This window comes from Pristiophorus japonicus, chromosome 5 (assembly GCF_044704955.1).
Source record: "Pristiophorus japonicus isolate sPriJap1 chromosome 5, sPriJap1.hap1, whole genome shotgun sequence".
Classification (NCBI taxonomy): Eukaryota; Metazoa; Chordata; class Chondrichthyes; family Pristiophoridae; genus Pristiophorus; species Pristiophorus japonicus.
The window spans coordinates 40,583,620-40,604,814 of record NC_091981.1 but is presented as its reverse complement, the minus strand read 5'-3'; the positions used below and the strand labels follow the sequence as shown (position 1 = coordinate 40,604,814).

At 48.7% G+C, this 21,195-nt stretch overlaps 1 protein-coding gene across 10 annotated transcripts in view; it reads left to right on the top strand.

Moving 5' to 3' along the window:
* LOC139264307 (uncharacterized) overlaps window positions 1–21,195 on the top strand; it is a 382,502-nt gene that overhangs the window by 835 nt on the left and 360,472 nt on the right. For 7 of the 10 annotated variants that reach the window (XM_070880566.1, XM_070880557.1, XM_070880559.1 and 4 more), the window contains exons 2-3: window positions 1,278–1,417; window positions 18,157–18,286. In XM_070880566.1, the coding sequence (XP_070736667.1) occupies window positions 1,309–1,417; window positions 18,157–18,286 (239 nt within the window). In that variant the 5' untranslated portion in view covers window positions 1,278–1,308. The remainder of the gene's footprint in view (window positions 1–1,277; window positions 1,418–18,156; window positions 18,287–21,195) is intronic. The other 3 variants (XM_070880561.1, XM_070880560.1, XM_070880563.1) reach the window with 1 other exon arrangement.

The window sequence follows — 21,195 nt, the reverse complement described above, 5'->3', positions numbered from 1 at the left end:
TGGCTGGCTGCTACTGAAAAAAAAAGCTCTCATTTCGCTTCCTGCTCCGGTGCCGCTTTGGTCGCGGAGTCGGTGCCGCGATCGCTCAGGAACAGTGCTGGTAGCCACATCAGGCCAGAAAACCCAATTTTGGAGAAATTGCGCAATTAAAAATGATTCAGCATAGACTGCAGAGTGGGGGAAAAAGAGTAGATGAACTTAAATGCCCCGATTTTAACTGCCCGCACCTGGGGAGACATGGCAGGGTGGGGGCAGTTAAAATAATGCAAGTCACTTAGACGCTCTGATCTCACTGAAAGAAGCAGGGTCCTACTTTAAATATGGAGATCGGGACTGGTGATGTTATCTGGACAAGTTATGCAATTGCAGCATGAGGCCTCAACAGGGGAGCAGTGTTAGCTCCCCCATCAGGCAGATGTGCTCCTTCTGGCCCAGATCCTTGCTCAGAGCCTTCCACTCTCACATTCACAGGTCCCCGGCTGCAGCCTCTTGCCACTAGATGCACACCCCAGCAAGCAATCTCCAAAAGCTTATCTTTTCTGTGGACACACTGGGTGTAATTTGTACACAAACAATGAGCCAACGTTGATGTAGCCACAGCTCAAATTCTTGCTACAGCCAACAATCAAGTGTGAGAACATTGGCAAGTTGCTAAAACAATCAGCCAGGGATGTGTTGGACCTGGATTAATGGGCAAGATATTACCATAAATGGAGTTTATAACTTAAATCATTTCGTGTGGCCAGAAATCTTGAGCCCAGAAGGACTAAAAGGATGATGGAGCTGTTTTTTTTAGGTAACAGCTTTTTTTTCGATCTGTTGGATACAATCTGGATATCAGTGAAAAGCAGCAATCACTTGGGTTCAACTGGTCAGAGTCAGGTCACAATTAGGTCTTATTTTTTGAAGGAAACTCAACTTCCATATACAGAGTTCCTTGTGCCTAGACTCTCCTGTCTCTGTGACGTGGAATAGTTGAGAGCTCATCTATTGTTTTATTATGCACAAAGAGTTAATGTTGAGACTGAAAACAAGGTTTTATAGACATTTGAGTGGGCGGGGGAAATTGCCTGACCTCATAGAATGCTGATTTCTTGAAGGGGTAGTTTCTGTCCAAAATGAAGAAAACACATAACGATGGTAGGTTATATGACATTTTGTGGTCGAAGTTAAATAATTCACATTGGAGGTCTAATCTTTCTGATTTTGTCCCTTTGTAAACTTAGTTTGCTTTATAATGAAGAGCTACATTACATATGTTTTTTTAATAATTACAGATACATTACAAAGTGAGACTTTTGACTTAGAATGGCAGATTTATTTAGAAAAACTGTCATTCAAGAACAGATTCTGAAAGAAAGAGACCTTCAACTTTTCAACTTTGTAAAGCAATGCTTTGCCACAAAAGAAAATGATGGTTTGTATTCACAAAGTTACCATATAAAGATTAAGTTAAATAGAAGATCTACAATTGAACAAAACTATGTCAACAACTTTGTATTTTAGCCAGCACCAGTTCTTCTTCATTCATTCAGTTTTAATCAATGTTTAGTATAGTGCAGGCCCATGAAGTGTCACTTAACATTCCTAATTCCTGATTTTAATATGATACTTATAAAAGTAATCAGAATTCTGAGGCCCTGAATTTCCTCCAGAGAGCTTTCATCTGCTCCATGGATGTGCCTCTGAACCCGGCCCACTTTCAAGGGCCATGGCATTTACATATTTTAAGTGGGCATCAGTGTCACTCACAGCATAACTGTATCCTTGCTCCCGTGAGGGGGACAAAATTTGCTATGGCACCTTGCCACAGCATAAATGTCCCAACTCTAATTTGGAAAAGTTGAAAGTGCCCTGTTTTTCAGTAGACCAGATTCAGTACAACAATCAATTGCTCTTTGATCAATTGCAGTATGCAGCTGAACTTTAAAATTTTACATTTCTCTCTCCTGCTTTTAATGCTGGATGTTAGGGATGCATAGGTGTCCCTTGGTGCCCAGCGATGCCAGTGCAAGTGGAAGGAAACATGCTGTATGACAAATTCCTAATTTGCATGGTGTCATAATGTACTGCTCATGTATTGAGCATATATATGCCTGCCATCACAACCCCCCTATCCCCCACTCCTCTCCACCCCAACATTGGCTGGAAATTTTGGCAAGTAAAAAAAGGATTGAGACTTACCGCAACCAGATCTTGTCCCAAATTGCACCCCTTCCTGCATTCTACTTGCAGATTGAAGGCTGTGGAAATTTGGCATCTATACGTTTAAATAGCTTGCAAGCTCTGACTGACCATAAATATTGCTCTAAACATATCCCCAGTGTTGACACGGCTGATAAAGATTTCCTTTGAATTAATGTTATCATTATATTTAGCACATGTGCTATGAAATCAACTTTGGACCTGTTTAGATAGAAATTTATGGGGCGAAATTGCCCCACGCCCCTTTTGGGGTGCACAATTTGAATTAAATCAATATTTAGCACCTGGCGAGATGGGCCGCTAAATGTTGCAGAATTGGGGTCTTTGTTATTAAAAAATGTGCACGGTGGTATCCGAGGCGTGATTCTTGACAGATCATCTGCATCCCCGGGAAAAGGGCATCTGTGGGTGAAGAGTTGGAATGTTTCTCCAACTTCTGCCCAGCAAATGCCAGTGAAATTTTTACGTCTGGTAAAAGCAGGCGTAAGGCCTGCTATTACAGTGTAAGAGTTTTAAAAAACAGAAAAATAAAATTTGATCAATTTATACATTTTAAAACCTGTGAAATAGGTACATTTATTTTTAGCCCCTTTAAAACATATACATTTATTTAAAAAATAATTTTGTTTTAAATATTTAATTTAAAATTAATTAAAATGGCATTTAATATGTGATGATTTTTTAAATTTGATGCCTAGATGTATTTTTTGGGGTATTCCCATTCATGCCTATGGGGTTTCCGTACATCATCATCATCAAAGGCAGTCCATCGGAATCGAGGAAGACTTGCTTCCACTCTTAGAATGAGTTCTTAGGTGGCTGAACAGTCCAATATGAGAGCCATAGTCCCTGCAACAGATGGGAAAGTCGTTGAGGGTAAAGGAGGGTGGAACAGGTTTGCCACGCGTTCCTTCTGCTGCCTGCGCTTGTTTTCTGCATGTACTCGGCGATGAGACTCGGGATGCTCAACGCCCTCCCGGATGCACTTCCTCCACTCAGGGCGGTCTTTGGCCAGGGACTCCTAGGTGTCAGTGGAGATGCCGCACTTTATCAGGGAGGCTTTGAGGGTGTCCTTGTAACGTTTCCTCTATCCACCCTTGGCTCGTTTGCCGTGCAGGAGTTCTGAGTAGAGCGCTTGCTTTGGGAGTCTCGTGTCTGGCATGAGGACAGCGTGGCCTGTCCAGCGGAGCTGATCAAGTGTGGTCAGTGCTTCAATGCTGGGGATGTTGGCCTGGTTGAGGACGCTAATGTTGGTGTGTCTGTCCTCCCAGGGGATTTGTAGGATCTTGCGGAGGCATCGTTGATGGTATTTCTCCAGCGACTTGAGGTGCCTACTGTACATGGTCCATGCCTCTGAACCATACAGGAGGGCGGGTATTACTACAGCCCTGTAGACCATGAGCTTGGTGGTAGATTTGAGGGCCTGGTCTTCGAACACTCTTTTCCTCAGGCGGCCGAAGGCTGCACTGGCGCACTGGTGGCGGTGTTGAATCTCCTCATCAACGTCTGCTTTTGTTGATAAGAGGCTCCCGAGGTATGGGAAATGATTCACGTTGTCCAGGGCCGCATCGTGGATCTTGATGACTGGGGGGCAGTGCTGTGCAGCGAGGACTGGCTGGTGGAGGATTTTTGTCTTACGGATGTTTAGCGTAAGGTCCATGCTTTTGTATGCCTCAGTAAATATGTCGACTATATCCTGGAATTCAGCCTCTGAATGTGCACAGACACAGGCGTCATCCACGTACTGTAGCTCGACGATAGAGGTTGGGGTGGTCTTGGACCTGGCCTGGAGGCGGCGAAGGTTAAACAGCTTCCCACTGGTTCTGTAGTTTAGTTCCACTCCAACGGGGAGCTTGTTGTCTGTGAGGTGGATCATGGCAGCGAGGAAGATTGAGAAGAGGGTTGGGGCGATGATGCAGCCCTGTTTGACCCCGGTCTGGACGTGGATAGGGTCTGTAATGGATCTGTTGGTAAGGATCATGGCCTGCATGTCGTCGTGGAGTAGGCAAAGAATATTGACGAACTTTTGGGGGCATCCAAAACGGAGGAGGACGCTCCATAGATTCTCACGGTTGACAGTGTCAAAGGCTTTTGTAAGGTCGAAGAAGGCCATGTATAAGGGCTGGCGCTGCTCCCTACATTTTTCCTGCAGCTGTCACGCTGCAAAGATCATGTCTGTTGTGCCCCATAGGGGACGAAATCCGCACTGTGACTCCGGGAGGAGCTCCTCGGCCACAGGGAGAAGACAGTTGAGGAGGAATCTAGCGACAACTTTCCCGGGGCTGATAGCAGGGAGATTTCTCTGTCGTTGCCGCAGTCGGACTTCTCCCCTTTTTAAAAAATGGTCACAATCACTGCATCTCTCAGATCTCCCGGCATGCTCTCCTCCCTCCAGATGAGAGAGATGAGGTCATGTATCCGCGCCAACTGCGCCTCTCCGCCATACTTTAGTGCCTCAGCAGGGATTCCAGCCGCTCCTGTAGCCTTGTTATTCTTGAGCTGTCTTATGGCTTTTCCTACCTCGTGCAACGTTGGGGTTTCACTGAGGTGGTGGCGGGTCGCGTGCTGCGGGATGGAATTGAGAACACTCGAGTCAAAGGCAGAGTCTCGATTGAGGAAATCTTCGAAGTGCTCCTTCCAGTGGGCCCTGACTGTCTCGGTGTCCTTGATGAGTGCTTCCCCATTCTTGGCCAGCAGTGGGGTGGAGCCTTGGGAGTTTGAACCGTAGGTGGCCTTGACTGCAATGAAGAATCCTCGCCCATCATGGCTGATGGCCAGTTGTTGTATCTCCTGTATTATGCTCCTAATAAAGGATGAAACTGAGTACTGTGTACAATGAGCAAGTGTGACCGTAGCTCCTTTAATGCAACTCCAGAATGCAGGTACCTCGTGGGTGGCCTGCTTATATACTGTGCTCCCAAGGGATGCTGGGATCCCTTGGGACTCCAACAGGTAGACCCTCTGGTGGTATAATACAGGTTACAAGGGGTTAAATACATAACATCACTCCCCCGTGAAGTCAACAGTACACTTATCTTCAAGGTGAGACAATCTGGGGCTTTTCGCTCCCTTGTCGATTGTCTCGGTACAAATGTGGGTGTGGGTGAATTGGTTAGTTCTTCACTGGGCTGTTGGGCAGCCGGCCTTGCCGGGCTGCTGGGGATGGTGAGTTCAGCTTCGTGGTCAAACATGATGTCAGTTGCCACTTGCGTGTGTGTTGGAGGGTCAAAGTTGATGGTGTCTTCTTCGGGTTGTTTGTAGCTGTTGGTGAACTGCAATTTGATTTGGTCCAAATGTTTTCTGTACGTTTGTCCATTGGTCAATTTGACCTGAAACACCCTATTCCTCCCTTTGGCTGTGACCGTGCAAGCGAGCCATTTGGGACCATGTCCATAATTGAGCACAAACACAGGATCATTGATCTCAATATTGTGTGACAAATTTGCGCGGTCATGGTACACACTTTGTTGATGCGGCTTGTCCTCCACGTGATCATGGAGATCAGGGTGGACAAGTAAGAGCCTTGTTTTTAGCACCCTTTTCATGAGCAGCTCGGCTGAGGGAACCCCGGTGAGTGAGTGGAGTCTGGTACGGTAGCTGAGCAGCACTTGGGACAGCCGGGTCTGCAGGGAGCTTCTGACACGCGTTTCAAGCTTTTGGTCTGAATTGCCCATTCTGCCTGGCCGTTGGATGCGGGCTTGAATGGGGCAGATGTGACGTATTTGATCCTATTGCAGGTCATGAATTCCTTGAATTCAGCACTGGTGAAGCAAGGCCCATTGTCGCTAACTAGGACATCAGGCAAGCCGTGCGTGGCAAACATGGCTCGTAGGCTTTCAAAAGTGGCCGTGGATGTGCTTACAGATATTATTGCATATTCAATCCATTTTAAGTAAGCATCCATGAAAACCAAAAACATTTTGCCTAGAAATGGGCCCGCATAGTCCATGTGGATCCTTGTCCATGGTTTGGAGGGCCATGACCACAAAATTAGCGGTGCCTCTCTGGATACATTGCTCATCTGAGAGCAAATGTTGCACTGGCGCACGCATGACTCTAAATCTGAGTTGAAGCCGGGCTACCACACATGGGATCTGGCTATGGCTTTCATCATTGCAGTGCCCGGGTGGGTGCTGTGCAGTTCACAAATGAACGTATCTCTACCTTTCTTGGGCAAGACCACGCGATTGCCTCACAACAGACTGTCCGCCTGCAGGGACATTTTGTCTTTGCGTCTGTGGAACGGCTTAATCGCCTCCTGCACCTTTGCTGGGACACTGGACCAGCTCCCATGGAGGACACAGTTTTTTTTACCAAGGACAGTAAAGGATCCTGGCTGGTCCAGGTCCTGATCTAGCAGGCCGTAACGGTGGACTTTTCGTTCTCGAATGCCGCCATAACCATGAGCAAGTCCGCTGGCTATGCCATTTCCACCCCGGTGGTAGGCAATGGCAGCCGACTAAGAGCATCTCTCCAGTTCTCTGTGTCTGGTCTGTGGCAGATTACATAGTTGTATGCCGAAAGCGTGAGCACCCATTTTTGGATGTGGGCAGAGGCATTGGTGTTAATTCTTTTGCTCTCAGAGAACAATGATATGAGCGGCTTGTGGTCTGTTTCAAGCTCAAACTTGAGGCAAATAAGTACTGGTGTATTTTTTTACCCCGTAATTGCACGCCAGAGCTTTTTCAATCATGCTGCAGACCATTTCGGCCTTGAAGAAACTCCTGGACGCATACGCGACCGGTTGCAAAATCCCAGTTGTCATCATCATCATCATAGGCAGTCCCTCAGGACCAAGGAAGGCTTCTTTCTACTCCTGAAGTGAGTTCTTTGATGGCTGAACAGTCCAATACAACAGCCACAGACTCTGTCACAGGTCTGCCCTAGTGGCCTTCCCACTATCCACAAACCACACATAGTCGTTCAGGGGAGGGGTGGGTGGGACTGGTTTGCCGCACGCTCTTTCTGCTGCCTGCGCTTGATTTCTGCATGCTCTTGGCGTTGAGACTCAAGGTGCTCAGCACCCTCTCGGATGCGCTTCCACTTAGGGCGGTCTTGGGCCAGGGACTCCTAGGTGCCAGTGGGGATGTCGCACTTTATCAGGGAGGCTTTGAGGGTGTCCTTGTAGCGTTTCTGCTGCCCACCTTTGGCTTATTTGCCATGAAGGAGCTCCGAGTAGAGCATTTGCTTTGGGAGTCTCGTGTCTGGCATGCGGGCTATGTGGCCTTCCCAGCAGAGCTGATCAAGTGTGGTCGGTGCTTCAATGCTGGGGTTCTTAGCCTGAATGAGGACGCTGATGTTGGTGCGCCTGTCCTCCCAGGGGATTTGTAGGATCTTGCGGAGACATCGTTGGTGATTTTTCTCCAGCAACTTGAGGTGTCTACTGTACATGGTCCATGTCTCTGAGCCATACAGGAGGGCAGGTATTACTACAGCCCTGTAGACCATGAGCTTGGTGGCAGTTTTGAGGGCCTGGTCTTCAAACACTCTATTCCTCAGGCAGCCGAAGGCTGCACTGGCACACTAGAGGCGGTGTTGGATCTCGTCGTCGATCCCTGCTCTTGTTGATAGGAGGCTCCCGAGATATGGGAAGTTGTCCACGGTGTCCAGGGCCGCGCCGTGAATCTTGATGACTGGGGGGCAGTGCTGTGTGCTGAGGACAGGCTGGTGGAGGACCTTTGTCTTACGGAAGTTTAGCGAAGGTCCATGCTTTCGTACGCCTCAGTAAAAATGTCGACTATGTCCTGGAGTTCAGCCTCCGTATGTGCTCATCCACGTACTGTCACACACCCGACCCCATATGACGACGCATCGCAAGCTAACACTAATCTTTTACAAGGGTTATACAGAACAAGCAGTTTGTTTGAACACAACAGATTTCTGGCTTTCTTAAAGGCAGCCTTTTGTGAATTCCCCCATATCCAGTTGTCTCCGCTGCGCAGTAGCACATGTAGGGGTTCTAGCAGGGTGCTTAACCAGGTAGGAAATTACCGAAATAGTTAAGAAGTCCCAGGAACGACCGCAGCTTTGTCGCGTTCTGTGGTCTTGGCGCGTTCTTGATAGCCTCCGTCTTGGCGTCGGTGGGTCTGATGCCGTCTGCTGTGATTCTTCTTCCCAAGAACTCGACCTCCTGCGCCAGGAAAGCACACTTCGAGCGTTTCAACCTGAGCCCCATGCAATCCAACCAACTAAGAACCTCTTCCAGATTCTTCAAGTGCTCAATGGTGTTCTGACCTGTAACCAGTATTTTGTCCTGGAAAACCACGGTGCGAGGAACTGACTTTCGTTCTCCATGTTCCGTTGGAAGTTTGCCGCGGCCGAATGGGCACCTGTTATAGATGAACAGACCTTTGTGCGTGTTGATGCAGGTGAGGCCTTTCGAAGACTCCTCCCGCTCCTGCATCATGTAGGCCGAGGTTAGGTCCAGCTTGGTGAACGTCTTCCCTCCAGCCAGCGTCGCAAATAGGTCGTCTGCCTTGGGTAGCCGGTACTGGTCCTGTAGCGAAAAACGGTTAATCGTTACTTTATAGTTCCCACAAATTCTAACCGTGCCGTCCTCTTTAAGTATCAGGACAATTGGACTAGCCCACTCATTGAATTCCATCGACGCGATGATGCCTTCTTGCTGCAGCCTGTCCAGCTCAATTTCTACTTTCTCACGCATCATGTATGGTACCGTCTGTGCCTTGTAGTGGATGGGTCGCGTCCTGGGAACCAAATGGATCTGCACTTTTGCCCCCGAGAAGCTTCCAATGCCTGGCTTGAACAACAATGGGAACTTGCTCAGAACCTGGGCACATGAGGCGTCGTCGACGGACGAAAGCGCTTGGATGTCGTCCCAGTTTCAGCGGTTATTTCCCAGCCAGCTTCTGCCAAACATCCCCTGGTACAATCCACAGCGGGAGTTCGTATACTGCTCCGTCATAGGAGACTTTAATTTCTGCACTGCCAATTACAGGGATTAGTTCCTTGGTGTGAGTTCTTAGTTTGGTGTGATTGGGGCTGAGCTTGGGCCTGTGTGCCTTTTTGCCCCACAGCCTGTCAAAAGTCTTTTTATTCATTATGGACTGACTTGCACCCGTGTCCAGTTCCATAGATACTGGAATTCCATTCAGTTCAACTTTCAACATTATTGGTAGACATTTCGTAGTGAATGTGTGTACCCCGTACACTTCTGCCTCCTCGGTACGAGTCTCCAATTCAGCCTGATCCCCAGTGGATCGATTTTTCTCTGCAACGTGGTAGTTTGCAGGGTTTGCAGCTCGCCTGCACATTCGCTGGAGATGTCCCATTGTTCTGCAATCGTTCAACGCATAGTGCTTGAAGCGGCATTGATGGGTCCGATGATCACCTCCACTTTGCCAACAAGGTGTTAACTGCCTTGCATTAATGATTGATGGCGGACTCTGGGTCATTTAAGGTCGGGCAGCCGGCGTATACGTTCTGCCATGTATATTTCTGCTTGAAACCGACATTACTTTATGCACAGTACTGGCCAAAACTTCTTTACTCTGCAAAATCTGTTTAATGTTGTCACTGGTGGACATAAATGCCTGGGCTATCGTTATGGCTTTACTTAGATTCGGAGTTTCTACAGTCAACAGTGTGCGAAGGATTGTCTCATGTCCAATGCCCAGTACAAAAAAGTCTCTGAGCATTTCTTCTAGGAATCCCTCAAATTCACGATGTCCTGCGTTCGTTCGGCGACATAGCTCGCCACTTCCTCGCCCTCTGATCGTTGACACGTGTAGAACCGATATCTCGTCATCAAAGCACTTTCCTTAAGAGTTAGATGCTCCCGGACCAGCGGACACACTTCTTTGTAGGATTTCTCTGTTGGTTTTGCCAGAGCTAGGAGATTCTTCATGAGGCCATAGGTTGTTGCCCCACAGACAGTTGGGAGGATCGCCCTTCGTTTGGCAGCATTCTCGTCCCCTTCCAACTCGTTGGCCACAAAGTATTGGTCGAATCTCTCCACTAAGGCCTCCCAATCGTCCCCTTCTGAGAACTTCTCCAGGATACCAACTATTCTTTGCATTTTCGCGCGGTTTTCGTTACCTCGTCGCCAATTGTTATGCTCATAATAAAGGATGAAACTGAGTACTGTGTACAATGAGCAAGTGTGACCTCAGCTCCTTTAATGCGACTCCAGAGTGTAGGTACCTCGTGGGTGGCCTGCTTATATACCGTGCTCCCAAGGGATGCTGGGTTCCCTTGGGACTCCCAACAGGTAAGCCCTCTGGTGGTAGTGTAATACAGGTTACAAGGGATTAAATACATAACATCCTGTGCTTTCTCCATCCACCACCTGTTCTTTAGGTCCCGGGTTTTTTGTTGGACCTCAGCCTTGAGCCGTCTGTAATGTTGCTTTGCTGCTCCCGAGTTGGGTTATTGTTTGAGGCTCAGAAGTGGTCTGTGCTTGCGATCTATTAGTTCTTGGATCTCCTGATCATTCTCATCAAACCAGTCCTGGTGTTTTCTGGTTGCGTGAACAAGTGTCTCTTCGAAGGCACTGGTTATGGAGGCCTGGAATTTTTTGAGGATGTTTCCAGTAGAGTGGACAAGGGAAAACCAGTTGATGTGGTGTATTTGGACTTTCAGAAGGCTTTCGACAAGGTCCCACACAAGAGATTAATGTGCAAAGTTAAAGCACATGGGATTGGGGGTAGTGTGCTGACGTGGATTGAGCACTGGTTGGCAGACAGGGAGCAAAGAGTAAGAATAAATGGGTACTTTTCAGAATGGCAGGCAGTGACTAATGGGGTACCGCAAGGTTCTGTGCTGGGGCCCCAGCTGTTTACATTGTACATTAATGATTTAGACGAGGGGATTAAATGTAGCATCCCCAAATTTGCGGATGACACTAAGTTGGGTGGCAGTGTGAGCTGCGAGGAGGATGCTGTGAGGCTGCAGAGTGACTTGGATAGATTAGGTGAGTGGGCAAATGCATGGCAGATGAAGTATAATGTGGATAAATGTGAGGTTATCCACTTTGATGGTAAAAACAGAGAGACAGACTATTATCTGAATGGTGACAGATTAGGAAAAGGGTAGGTGCAACGAGACCTGGGTGTCATGGTACATCAGTCATTGAAGGTTGGCATGCAGGTACAGCAGGCGGTCAAGAAAGCAAATGGCATGTTGGCCTTCATAGCGAGGGGATTTGAGTACAGGGACAGGGAGGTGTTACTACTGTTGTACAGGGCCTTGGTGAGGCCACACCTGGAGTATTGTGTACAGTTTTGGTCTCCTAACTTGAGGAAGGACATTCTTGCTATTGAGGGAGTGCAGCGAAGGTTCACCAGACTGATTCCCGGGATGGCGGGACTGACATATCAAGAAAGACTGGATCAACTTGGCTTGTATTCACTGGAGTTCAGAAGAATGAGAGGGGACCTCATAGAAACGTTTAAAATTCTGACGGGTTTAGACAGGTTAGATGCAGGAAGAATGATCCCAATGTTGGGGAAGTGCAGAACCAGGGGTCACAATCGTTCGTTAACCCCACAGGAGGAGTCTTTGAGGCGGTCGACCAGCTCATTTTTGATGGCGAAGCCAACTCCGTGAAGGCGGCGTTCTTCCTCTGGTTTCCCTTTCCAGAAAAAGGTGTAACCTCCACCTTGTAACTCCAGCTGGCATTCCCCTGCCCTCCGGGTCTTGCTTATGGCGGTGATGTCGATGTCAAAGTGTCTTAAGTTCCCGGGCAACTATGGCGGTGCGGCATTCCGGCCTGTCGCTGTTGGAGTTGATATTGAAGGTTCTGACATACCAGGTCCCGAACTTCATGTTAACGGAGTGGAAGATGCCTGTGCGTGAGTTCTTTTAATGCGGGGTGGCCGTTGCACACCGGGGATCCCCATGAATGGGGATCTCCTTCTGTCATTCATTGGGCTGGCCCATGTGAGCCCAGGGTCGCTCGCAAGCCGCAAGCGTCCCTGAGATATGTGGGCCTCTTCCTGCGGGTACGCAGAGAACCCCTGGACCGCAAATATCCGTACTTCCTGGACCACCAGGTACATGGGCATTTTATCTGCGGATGGGAGGCATTTTCCTGCGGGAAGCCTCTGACTGCAAATTCAGGGCCATCATTTCCGACCACAAATTGTACCCCAAAAGTCTTAGAAATTGCCCGGTGTCCTCCATTTGGGGGTGGTAACCAGCTGGGACCGAGAGTCTTTGCACCCTGTTCAGAAATCCCACCTCCCGCTGCTGAATTGGGCTTATCGCCCCTCAAAGGAAGTGGATTGCAATCTTGTACCCTCCACTTTGGGGGTGGTTCCCTGCACACTACTGGGGCGGTAAGAGAAGTGCTACATTGATGCTCTGCTTGATGCTGATGCGCTTCAATGCCCCTCTCCTTCGCTTAAAGGGGACGGTTGCTGTGCACTCAGCAAGGATCTGATGGCCTCCACTAAGTCACCAGGACAGCGTGGGACCGCACCTCCAGCCCGGCACCCAAAACGGAGTGCCGGGCTGCACGATGGCGGCCCGGGCCACACTAGGGCCGTAATCCTGGAGCCGACCTGAGCGTTGGCTTAAAGTCGTGCCAGACTCGCGGCCTGCGGGACAATTTCCCCTGCGGGGCAGTAAGGGGTCGGCACGAGACGGTGAGGTGTCGCCGTACACGATGATTATGTCATTGCCTGTTGCGCGACGGCCTGGGGCGCTAACTGTGGGGCGCGGCGCTGCCACAGCAGCACCTCCACAAACTCCAGGGCAATTTCCCAGGAGCCGGTAGCGCTCCAACCAGGGAAAAGTCTCCTCCATCTCATTTGCGCCCCTCATTAATGGGTCCCAAAACAGAGGCAATTTCCCCCCCTTAGGGGCAAAATTCGGGAGGGCCCCATTTGGGGGGCGGTAACCTTCGTGAGGCAGGACTTCCTGCACCTGGCGTAGAAGTCCCACCCCACAACCTAAATTGGGGTCGCCATCCTGACAGGACATGGAGCGCAATGTCGAGCAATCTACTTCCTGTCGGGGCGTTATCCGGGCGAATATCGGAGCACTACATGGCCTCTCTGATGCGTTCCAAGGGTCCTCCCCTTCCTTTAAAGGGGAGGACACACTGCGGGCTCTTCATAGGCCACCGGGGATTCTGGGTGCCATGGCTGCAGCCCAGCACCAAAATGGTGTGCTGGCTGCACGATCGCGGCATGGATCTTGCGAGAATAATCATGTCGGCTGGACCTGTAAATCGGAGGGCAGCTCAAAATGGCACCGCGCACCTCCCCTTTAAATTTCGTCACAGAGCACTGCTCAATTTCTGCCACGGAGTGAAGTGGGCCGCCGCGGTGCAAAAAGGGGTCGCTGCGCACAGCGATGACGCAGAGGAATTTCGCCCCCTTACTGCCCGAAGAGTCCTCTGGATGATGTTGGAGTTACTTCCTCCACAACCATCACCATAGGCAGTCCCTCGGAATCGAGGAAGACTTGCTTCCACTCTTAACATGAGTTCTTAGGTGGTTGTACAGTCCAATATGAGAACCAAGTCTCTGTCACAGGTGGGGCAAATAGTCGTTGAGGGAAGGGGTGGGTAGGACTGGTTTGCCGCATGCTCTTTCCGTTGCCTGTGCTTGATTTCTGAAGGCTCTCTGTTAAGTATTGAAAACTCCACAAGGCTAAATACGGTGAGCTAGTTCAGGCATGACCTTACTCCAGTTTATTTATTCTGAAAGTGAGGATTCAACATGGCTGCCAACATTATATACACAGCTTGCACGTGTCTGCCAGTGACCATTAGGACTCCGACAGTAGCACCTTCCGGTGGCAGGTAAAACCCAGTTAACATACATAACACTTCCGGTGACGAGACTCAAGGTGCTCAACGCCCTCCCGGATGCGCTTGCTCCACTTAGGGCGGTCTTTGGCCAGGGACTCCCAGGTGTCAGTGGGATGTTGCACTTTATCAGGGAGGCTTTGAGGGTGTCCTTGTAACGTTTCCTCTGCTCCCCTTTGGCTTGTTTGTCATGAAGGAGTTCCGAGTAGAGCGCTTGCTTTGGGAGTCTCGTGCCTGGCACTCGAAATATGCGGCCTGCCCAGCGGAGCTGATCAAGTGTGGTCAGTGCTTCGATGCTGGGGATGTTGGCCTGGTCGAGGACGCTAATGTTGGTGCATCTGTCCTCCCAGGGAAGTTGTAGGATCTTGCGGAGACATCGTTGGTGATATTTCTCCAGCGATTTGAGGTGTCTACTGTACATGATCCATGTTTCTGAGCCATACAGGTGGGCAGGTATAGGACTACAGTCCTATAGACCATGAGCTTGGTGGCAGTTTTGAGGGCCTGGTCTTCAAACACTCTTTTGCTCAGGTGGCCGAAGGCTGCACTGGCGCACTGGAGGCGGTGTTGCCTCTCGTCATCAATGCCTGCTCTTGTTGATAGGAGGCTCCCGAGATATGGGAGTGGTCCACGTTGTCCAGGGCCGCGGCGCGATCTTGATGACTGGGGGACAGTGCTGTGCGGTATGGGCAGGCTTTGTCTTGCTGATGTTTAGCCCACACTTTCGTTTAGTAAATACGTCGACCATGGCCTGGAGTTCAGACTCTGTATGTGCGCAGGCGCAGACGTCGTCCACGTACTGTAGCTCGACGACAGAGGTTGGGGTGGTCTTGGACCTGGCCTGGAGACGGCGAAGGTTGAACAGCTTCCCACTGGTTCTGTAGTTTAATTCCACTCTAATATGTCTTTACTATACAGTATAAATGCACACGAGGCCCATACTTGAGAGAAGGTCACTCTGTGACCAGTAACCTTTATTAGCCAGCACTGAAGTGATGAAGGTGGGTGGAGCTTCCCCTTTTATACCTGAAAGTCCAGGTTAAGAGTGTCTCGCACAAATTCACCATATGAACTCGCTGAACTTCAGCTTCGAGCGATTTCCCCCAGTGTCCATTTGGCCCCATAGGGCTTACATCGTCCCTGTCCTCCTCGTACATCAACCTGGCTGCAGGCTTCCTGCACATGCGCGCCAAGTGACCGCTGACATTGCATTTTCTGCAGGTATATTGTTGATACCTGCAAGCTCTGGCTGTGTATTTGCTTCCACATCTCCAACATGAGCCGTTGTTGGAAACAAAAGGTCCATTACCAGTCGATCGTCTCTGACTGTCTCTGTAACTGTCCTTAGGCGCACCATTGACAGGTGTTGATGGCCCCATTACTGGCCGCATTGTCCCTTGTGATGGCATGAATCAGCTAGCCATTGTCTCTGTTGAATTCCCCTTTTGGGTTCAACTACATGCTCAGGCATGTCCGATTGCCCCTGTCTGCCTGGTGAACTGTGTGCCACGTTAACAATGTTGACTCCCTGTCCATTTGCTGCATTTAAACCAAGATTTTTGTCAATCTTCATTCTGGTCTCTTCCTCCCCTGAGATAAATGTCTGGGCCATCAAAGCCACTGTTTCCAGGGTCAAGTCTTTGATCTCAATCAGTTTCCTGAAAACCCCAGCATGCCTGATGCCCTCAATAAAAAGTCTCCCATCACCTCCGCTTTGCATGCATCTGGGAACTTACATAGGCTCGCCAGTCACCGGAGGTGTGCCACGAAGTCTGGAACGCTTTGTCCTTCTCGCCGCTGTGCGTGAAAAACCGGTGTCTCGCCATGTGCATGCTGCTCGCCGGTTTAAAGTGTTCCCCAATCAACTTACTGAGCTGTTCAAAAGTCTTGTCCACCGACTTCTCTGGCGCTAGAAGGTCCTTCATCAGGGAGTACGTTCTGGATCCACAAACCGTCAGGAGATGAGCCCTGCATTTGTTGGCCGAATCCTGTCCCAGCCATTTCTTAGTGACGAAACTTTGCTATAGTCTATAAAATCGTCCCAATCATCACCAACACAGTACCTCTCATCTGTGCTGCTAGTGGCCATGCTCGCGTGGTTTACATCCAAGTTTCTCGTCGCCAATAATGTGTCCTTACTATACAGTATAAATGCACACGAGGCCCATACTTGAGAGAAGGTCACTCTGTGACCAGTAACCTTTATTAGCCAGCACTGAAGTGATTAAGGTGGGTTGAGCTTCCCCTTTTATATCTGAAAGTCCAGGTTAAGAGTGTCTCGCACAAATTCACCACCTAGTGGTCAATGTTCTCATGGTGTACAACTTAGGTCAGTTTATACATGGGTTACAATGACCATTAAATACATGACACACTCCAATGGGGAACTTGTTGACTGTGAGGTGGAACATGGCAGCGAGGAAGATTGAGAAGAGGGTTGAGGCGATGACGCAGCCCTGTCCAGACGTGGATTGGGTCTGTAGTGGATCCATTGGTAAGGATCACGGCCTGCATGTCATCGTGGAGCAGGTGGAGGATGGTGACGAACTTTTGGGGTTATCCGAAACGGAGGAGAATGCTCCATAGACCCTGGCGGTTGACAGCTCCACAACCATGTATCTGAGTTGGATAGTTGTGCATGGCATTCATGTGTGGAAAGTGCCTTACTGCAAGGATCCCTGTTCCTCGGGGTCTTACTCTAGGCCTGGTTATTTTCCATTTATGATGAATCAAGCAAGCCCTTCTGCATGGATGTAAAAAATGCTAAGCTATCCGAATGCACAAAGAGACAGCTACTTGGCTTCTGGTGTGGAAAGCTCATCATGTCAAATATCTTAAATGGAGTACATGTGCCCATGTGATTTTAGCCCATTGATGATCTTAGCTAATAGTGAGACATATGAAGGATAACATTAAAGTCTGACAAAAACCTTACTAAAATAGGTAATGTAGCTTATGTGCTTGTGCAATTACTAAATTGTTTTTAAGTTGTCCTGTGAAAAAATAACGCAGAAGCACATTTGTAGGAATACGTGACAAACTATCCTGTCCAGTATGGCTGGGGACTACTTAGTTCCTAAGTGCAAAGGAGCAAAAAAGGGACAGGGACTTATGATACCAGGTTTATGTCCCCTTTATGTTTCCATGGGATTTCCAGGACTTCCCTTGGGGAGGGGTGAGAACAACAGAGCCCCAGGTGCAGGAAAAGAGCAGTCATGATACTATGGCTAGCAGGAGGAGATTCCTCCCACCTCTCTTTTCCATAATAATTGCTGGAAAGGTACTCTGATGCGGGATCATCAAAAGTAGTTGGTTTGGTGTAGTCCTTGTGCTGACCTCCCCTTAATTCTTTTTTGCGGTGGGGGCAGGGGAGGGAATTTGTTTATTTAAAAAAAAAATTCCTTCCATAACTTTTATTTTTTACCTTTTTTACTTTCTGAAGTGACTGCTTTTTTTGTTTCTTGAGAGGCAGGTTGTATTGTTGCAAACAGTCAGGATGCTGTAAAACACTTTGAGACGTCCGGTGGTCATGAAAGGCGCCATGTAAATCCCAGTCAGTCTTTCTTTTGGATGTTATTCTGGCTGCTACAGAAGTTTCCAATACAGTTGGTCATTCCTGTAATTTCACTGCCATTTCTCAGCACAAGACCACGCTAGGAAGTTGGTTTGTGCCAGGAGCATAACAGGGGTAGGATAATGACCTGAAATTGGAAATACAGATGAGTTCAGATCATTGCAGATGGAGTTCTCTGCTCTCTGTCTGCCTCATATCCAGGTAGAGGGGGACAGGAATATTCGTTCCAATTTTCCTTTGTGTGGTAGTTAGTTTATCTGGGTTATTTTAGCAAAACTTTCTTTTCAAGTAGTATTCTTTTGCATATGTGTAGAAAATAGCCAAAATAGAATGGATACTGTTATATATGTAAAATTGTATTTACTCTGTACAGCCACCAGAGGGCTCATCCCCTGGAGTCACAAGGGATCCCATAATCCCTTGGGAGCACAGATATTTAAGGAGGCCTCGCAGGTTGGAGCGACACTCTGGAGACCTGCAATAAAAGACTAAGGTCACACTTTACTTTGAGCTCACAGTGTTCAGTCTGACTCTTTCTCTATACATAATAGATACATTAGGTAATAGAGCAGAAATAAACTTAAGTCTTTCCTTTTAAAAGGCAAGAACTTTGTTGAATTGTCGGATCCGGTTTACAACCAAACAGTTTCATCTGTAGAAGCAGCATTGAGGATGAAATATGAAAGAAGACTGGAGCTTCTACACTGTGGTTTCTTTACACCTATTGCAAAGTAAGTGTATTTATGTATTTTTAAAAGCCTGCATCAAAATTATTAAATAATAAACTTCAAAATATATTTGGAGAAAAGAAAAACATGTCTCACTATTACAATGCAGAATCATATAATACATACGATAATTAAGGGCCAATATTACGAATGACTCCAGGTTGAAGCATTGTTTGCCAGCTTTGCATATTTTCTGTTGAAATTAAAAAGAATGAGTAGGGGTTGAAATTGCCTTGTTTAGCGACGCCCGTTAGCGCATCCGGGGGGCGCTAACGGAGCGCAAAACTGTTTCTGCCCGTGGGGGTGGGGGCGACATTACCAGCTCCTGCAAAATTGCATGGGAGTTAGCGGAGGCGTTGCCATGGTAGCGCTGTGATCCGCATGTAGCACACTGGGCCGCTGTGCAATCGGTGATGACATCATCGCCGTGCGCGCTGACCTCTTTCTGCCCCACGGCGGACATTGGCCTACATTGACGAGCGGTGTCAGCGCCAGCCTTGCGGATCGTAAAGTTGAAGGGAAGGTCACCTTGCCGGTTTGGCCGATTGATTGGTCGGCCCGACTTCTTCCTCTGTTGCGTGGCCCGAGCCGCCATCGTGCAGCCCGGAACTCCGTTTTGGGTACCGGTCTGCAGCCTCAACATCACGCCGCCCAGTGGAGGCCATCAGTAGCCCGGCAGAGTGCGCAGCGGCTCTCCCCTTTAAACGAAGAGGAGGGGCGTTGTATTATGTCTGCACTAGTATCTTTTAAATGTGGTGAGGATTCCTGCCTCTACCACCCTTTCAGGCATTAAGTTCTAGCACCCTCTGGGTGAAGAAATTACACCTCATATCTCCTCTAAACCTCCCCCCATTAACTTTAAATCTATGCCCCCTGGTTATTGACACCTCTGCCAAGGGAAACAGGTCCCCTCATAATTTTATACACCTCAATCAGGACTCCTCATAGCCTCCTCTGTTCCAAAGAAAACAAACTCAGCATTTCCGATCTTTCCTCATAGCCAAAATTCTCCAGTCCAGACAACATTCTTGTAAATCTCCTCTGCATCCTTTCCAGTATAATCACATCTTTCTTATAATATGGTGACCAGAACTGCACACAAAACTCCAGCTGCAACCTAACCAGTATTTTATACAGTTCAAGCATAACCTCCTTTCTCTTGTATTCCATGCCTCGACTAATAAAGGCAAGTATTCCATATTCCTTCTTAACCACCTTATCTACCTGGTCTGCTACCTTCAGGGATCTGTGGACCTGCACTCCAAGATCCCTTTGTTCTCTACACTTTTCAGTGTCGTACCATTTAAAGGCCCCAAAATTGATCATGTCTCGCTGCCCTCCGTTTCTCGGCGGTATTCGGACGGCCCTTCATTTTTATAGTCCGCTGCCGCTGAGGTCCTCCAGTGGGAATTTGATGAGAATGTAGCGAGTGGGAGCGGGGTTTGGCGGGCGGTGCAGGCCATTTGACTCGGCAAAGATCGAAGGCCGAGCTCTGCGCATGCGCAATTTTTTTTCCGGCAACCGAGTTCTGCGCATGCATCTGTCAAGCTGCCAACCTGTCTCTTCCCCACTCCGGCCCAAACTCGGTGAGGGGGCCGTGAAGCGGCCGAGAAAATCATACAAGAGGTAGTTGGGATTTCGAAAGAAGGATCAGTTAGAAGAATAAAATTCCATCTCTCACTTTTGCTTATGTCTGAACGTTATCCCACTGACATCAGCCTTGTCATTACTAACCCCAGTGACAGAAACACTCACACACCTGCTGGTTCATGCTAAGTATTGTTAATCTCCTCAGTTTCATATTCATATTGGCACTAACACTAAATTTACCTGCTAATGCCACCACAATTAGGGCCACCCTTGCAGCGCTCACCCCGAAAACGAATGTCAACAACCACATTAGCCCAAAGCAATAGTGATGCAGAATGTTCCCATCTTCTCCAGAACATGCTGACTCTGGTTGGACTGAGGTTCCATGGGTGCTCTCAATTCTTGGATATCTAATCGAGAAGTTCGAGCGGGACGTCGGAGAGGCGCAGTGGGTCTCCGGGGAAGACTATAAAAGGCCCATCACTCGAGGAGTTCGAGTGGGACGTTGGAGAGACGGAGCGGGTGTCCGGGGAGGCCTATATAAGGTCCATCACTCGAGGAGTTCGAGCGGGATGTTGGAGAGGCGGAGCGGGTGTCCGGGGAGGCCTATAAAAGGCCCATCACTCGAGGAGTTCGAGCGGGATGCCGGAGGCCAGCTGATGCAGCTGCAGCAGGGAGAGAAGGCAAAAAAGAAGTAGAAAGAAATCGAAAGGTGATGTCACAGCCAAGGGGGTAAGTGATTGGTGAGTAGTTTTTCTTTTTCTTTTCTTTATCAGTAAGTAATCTTTTAGCATTGTTGTTGCCAAATTCAGTTAATCTAAGGGTTAAGTCATGGCAGGAGAGCTCGGACACGCATTATGCTCCTCCCGTGCTATGTGGAAAGTCAGGGACGCTTCCACTGTCCCTGATGACCACATATGTGGGAAGTGCATCCGCCTGAAGCACCTGACAGACCGCGTTGAGGCACTGGAGCTGCGGGTGGATTTACTCTGGAGCATCCACGATGCTGAGAATGACGTGAATAGCACGTTTAGTGAGTTGGCCATACCGCAGGTAAAGGTACACAGCCAGATAGGGGATGGGTGACCAACAGGAAGAACAGTTGAAGGAAGGTAGTGCAGGGGTCCCCTGCGGTCATCTTCCTGCAAAACAGATACACCCCCCCTTTGGGTACTGTCGAGGGGGATGACTCACCAGGGGAGAGCAGCAGCAGCCAAATTCATGGCACCATGGGTGTCTCTGCTGCATAGGAGGGCAGGAAAAAGAGTGGGAGAGCTATAGTGATAAGGGATTCTATTGTAAGGGGAATAGATAGACGTTTC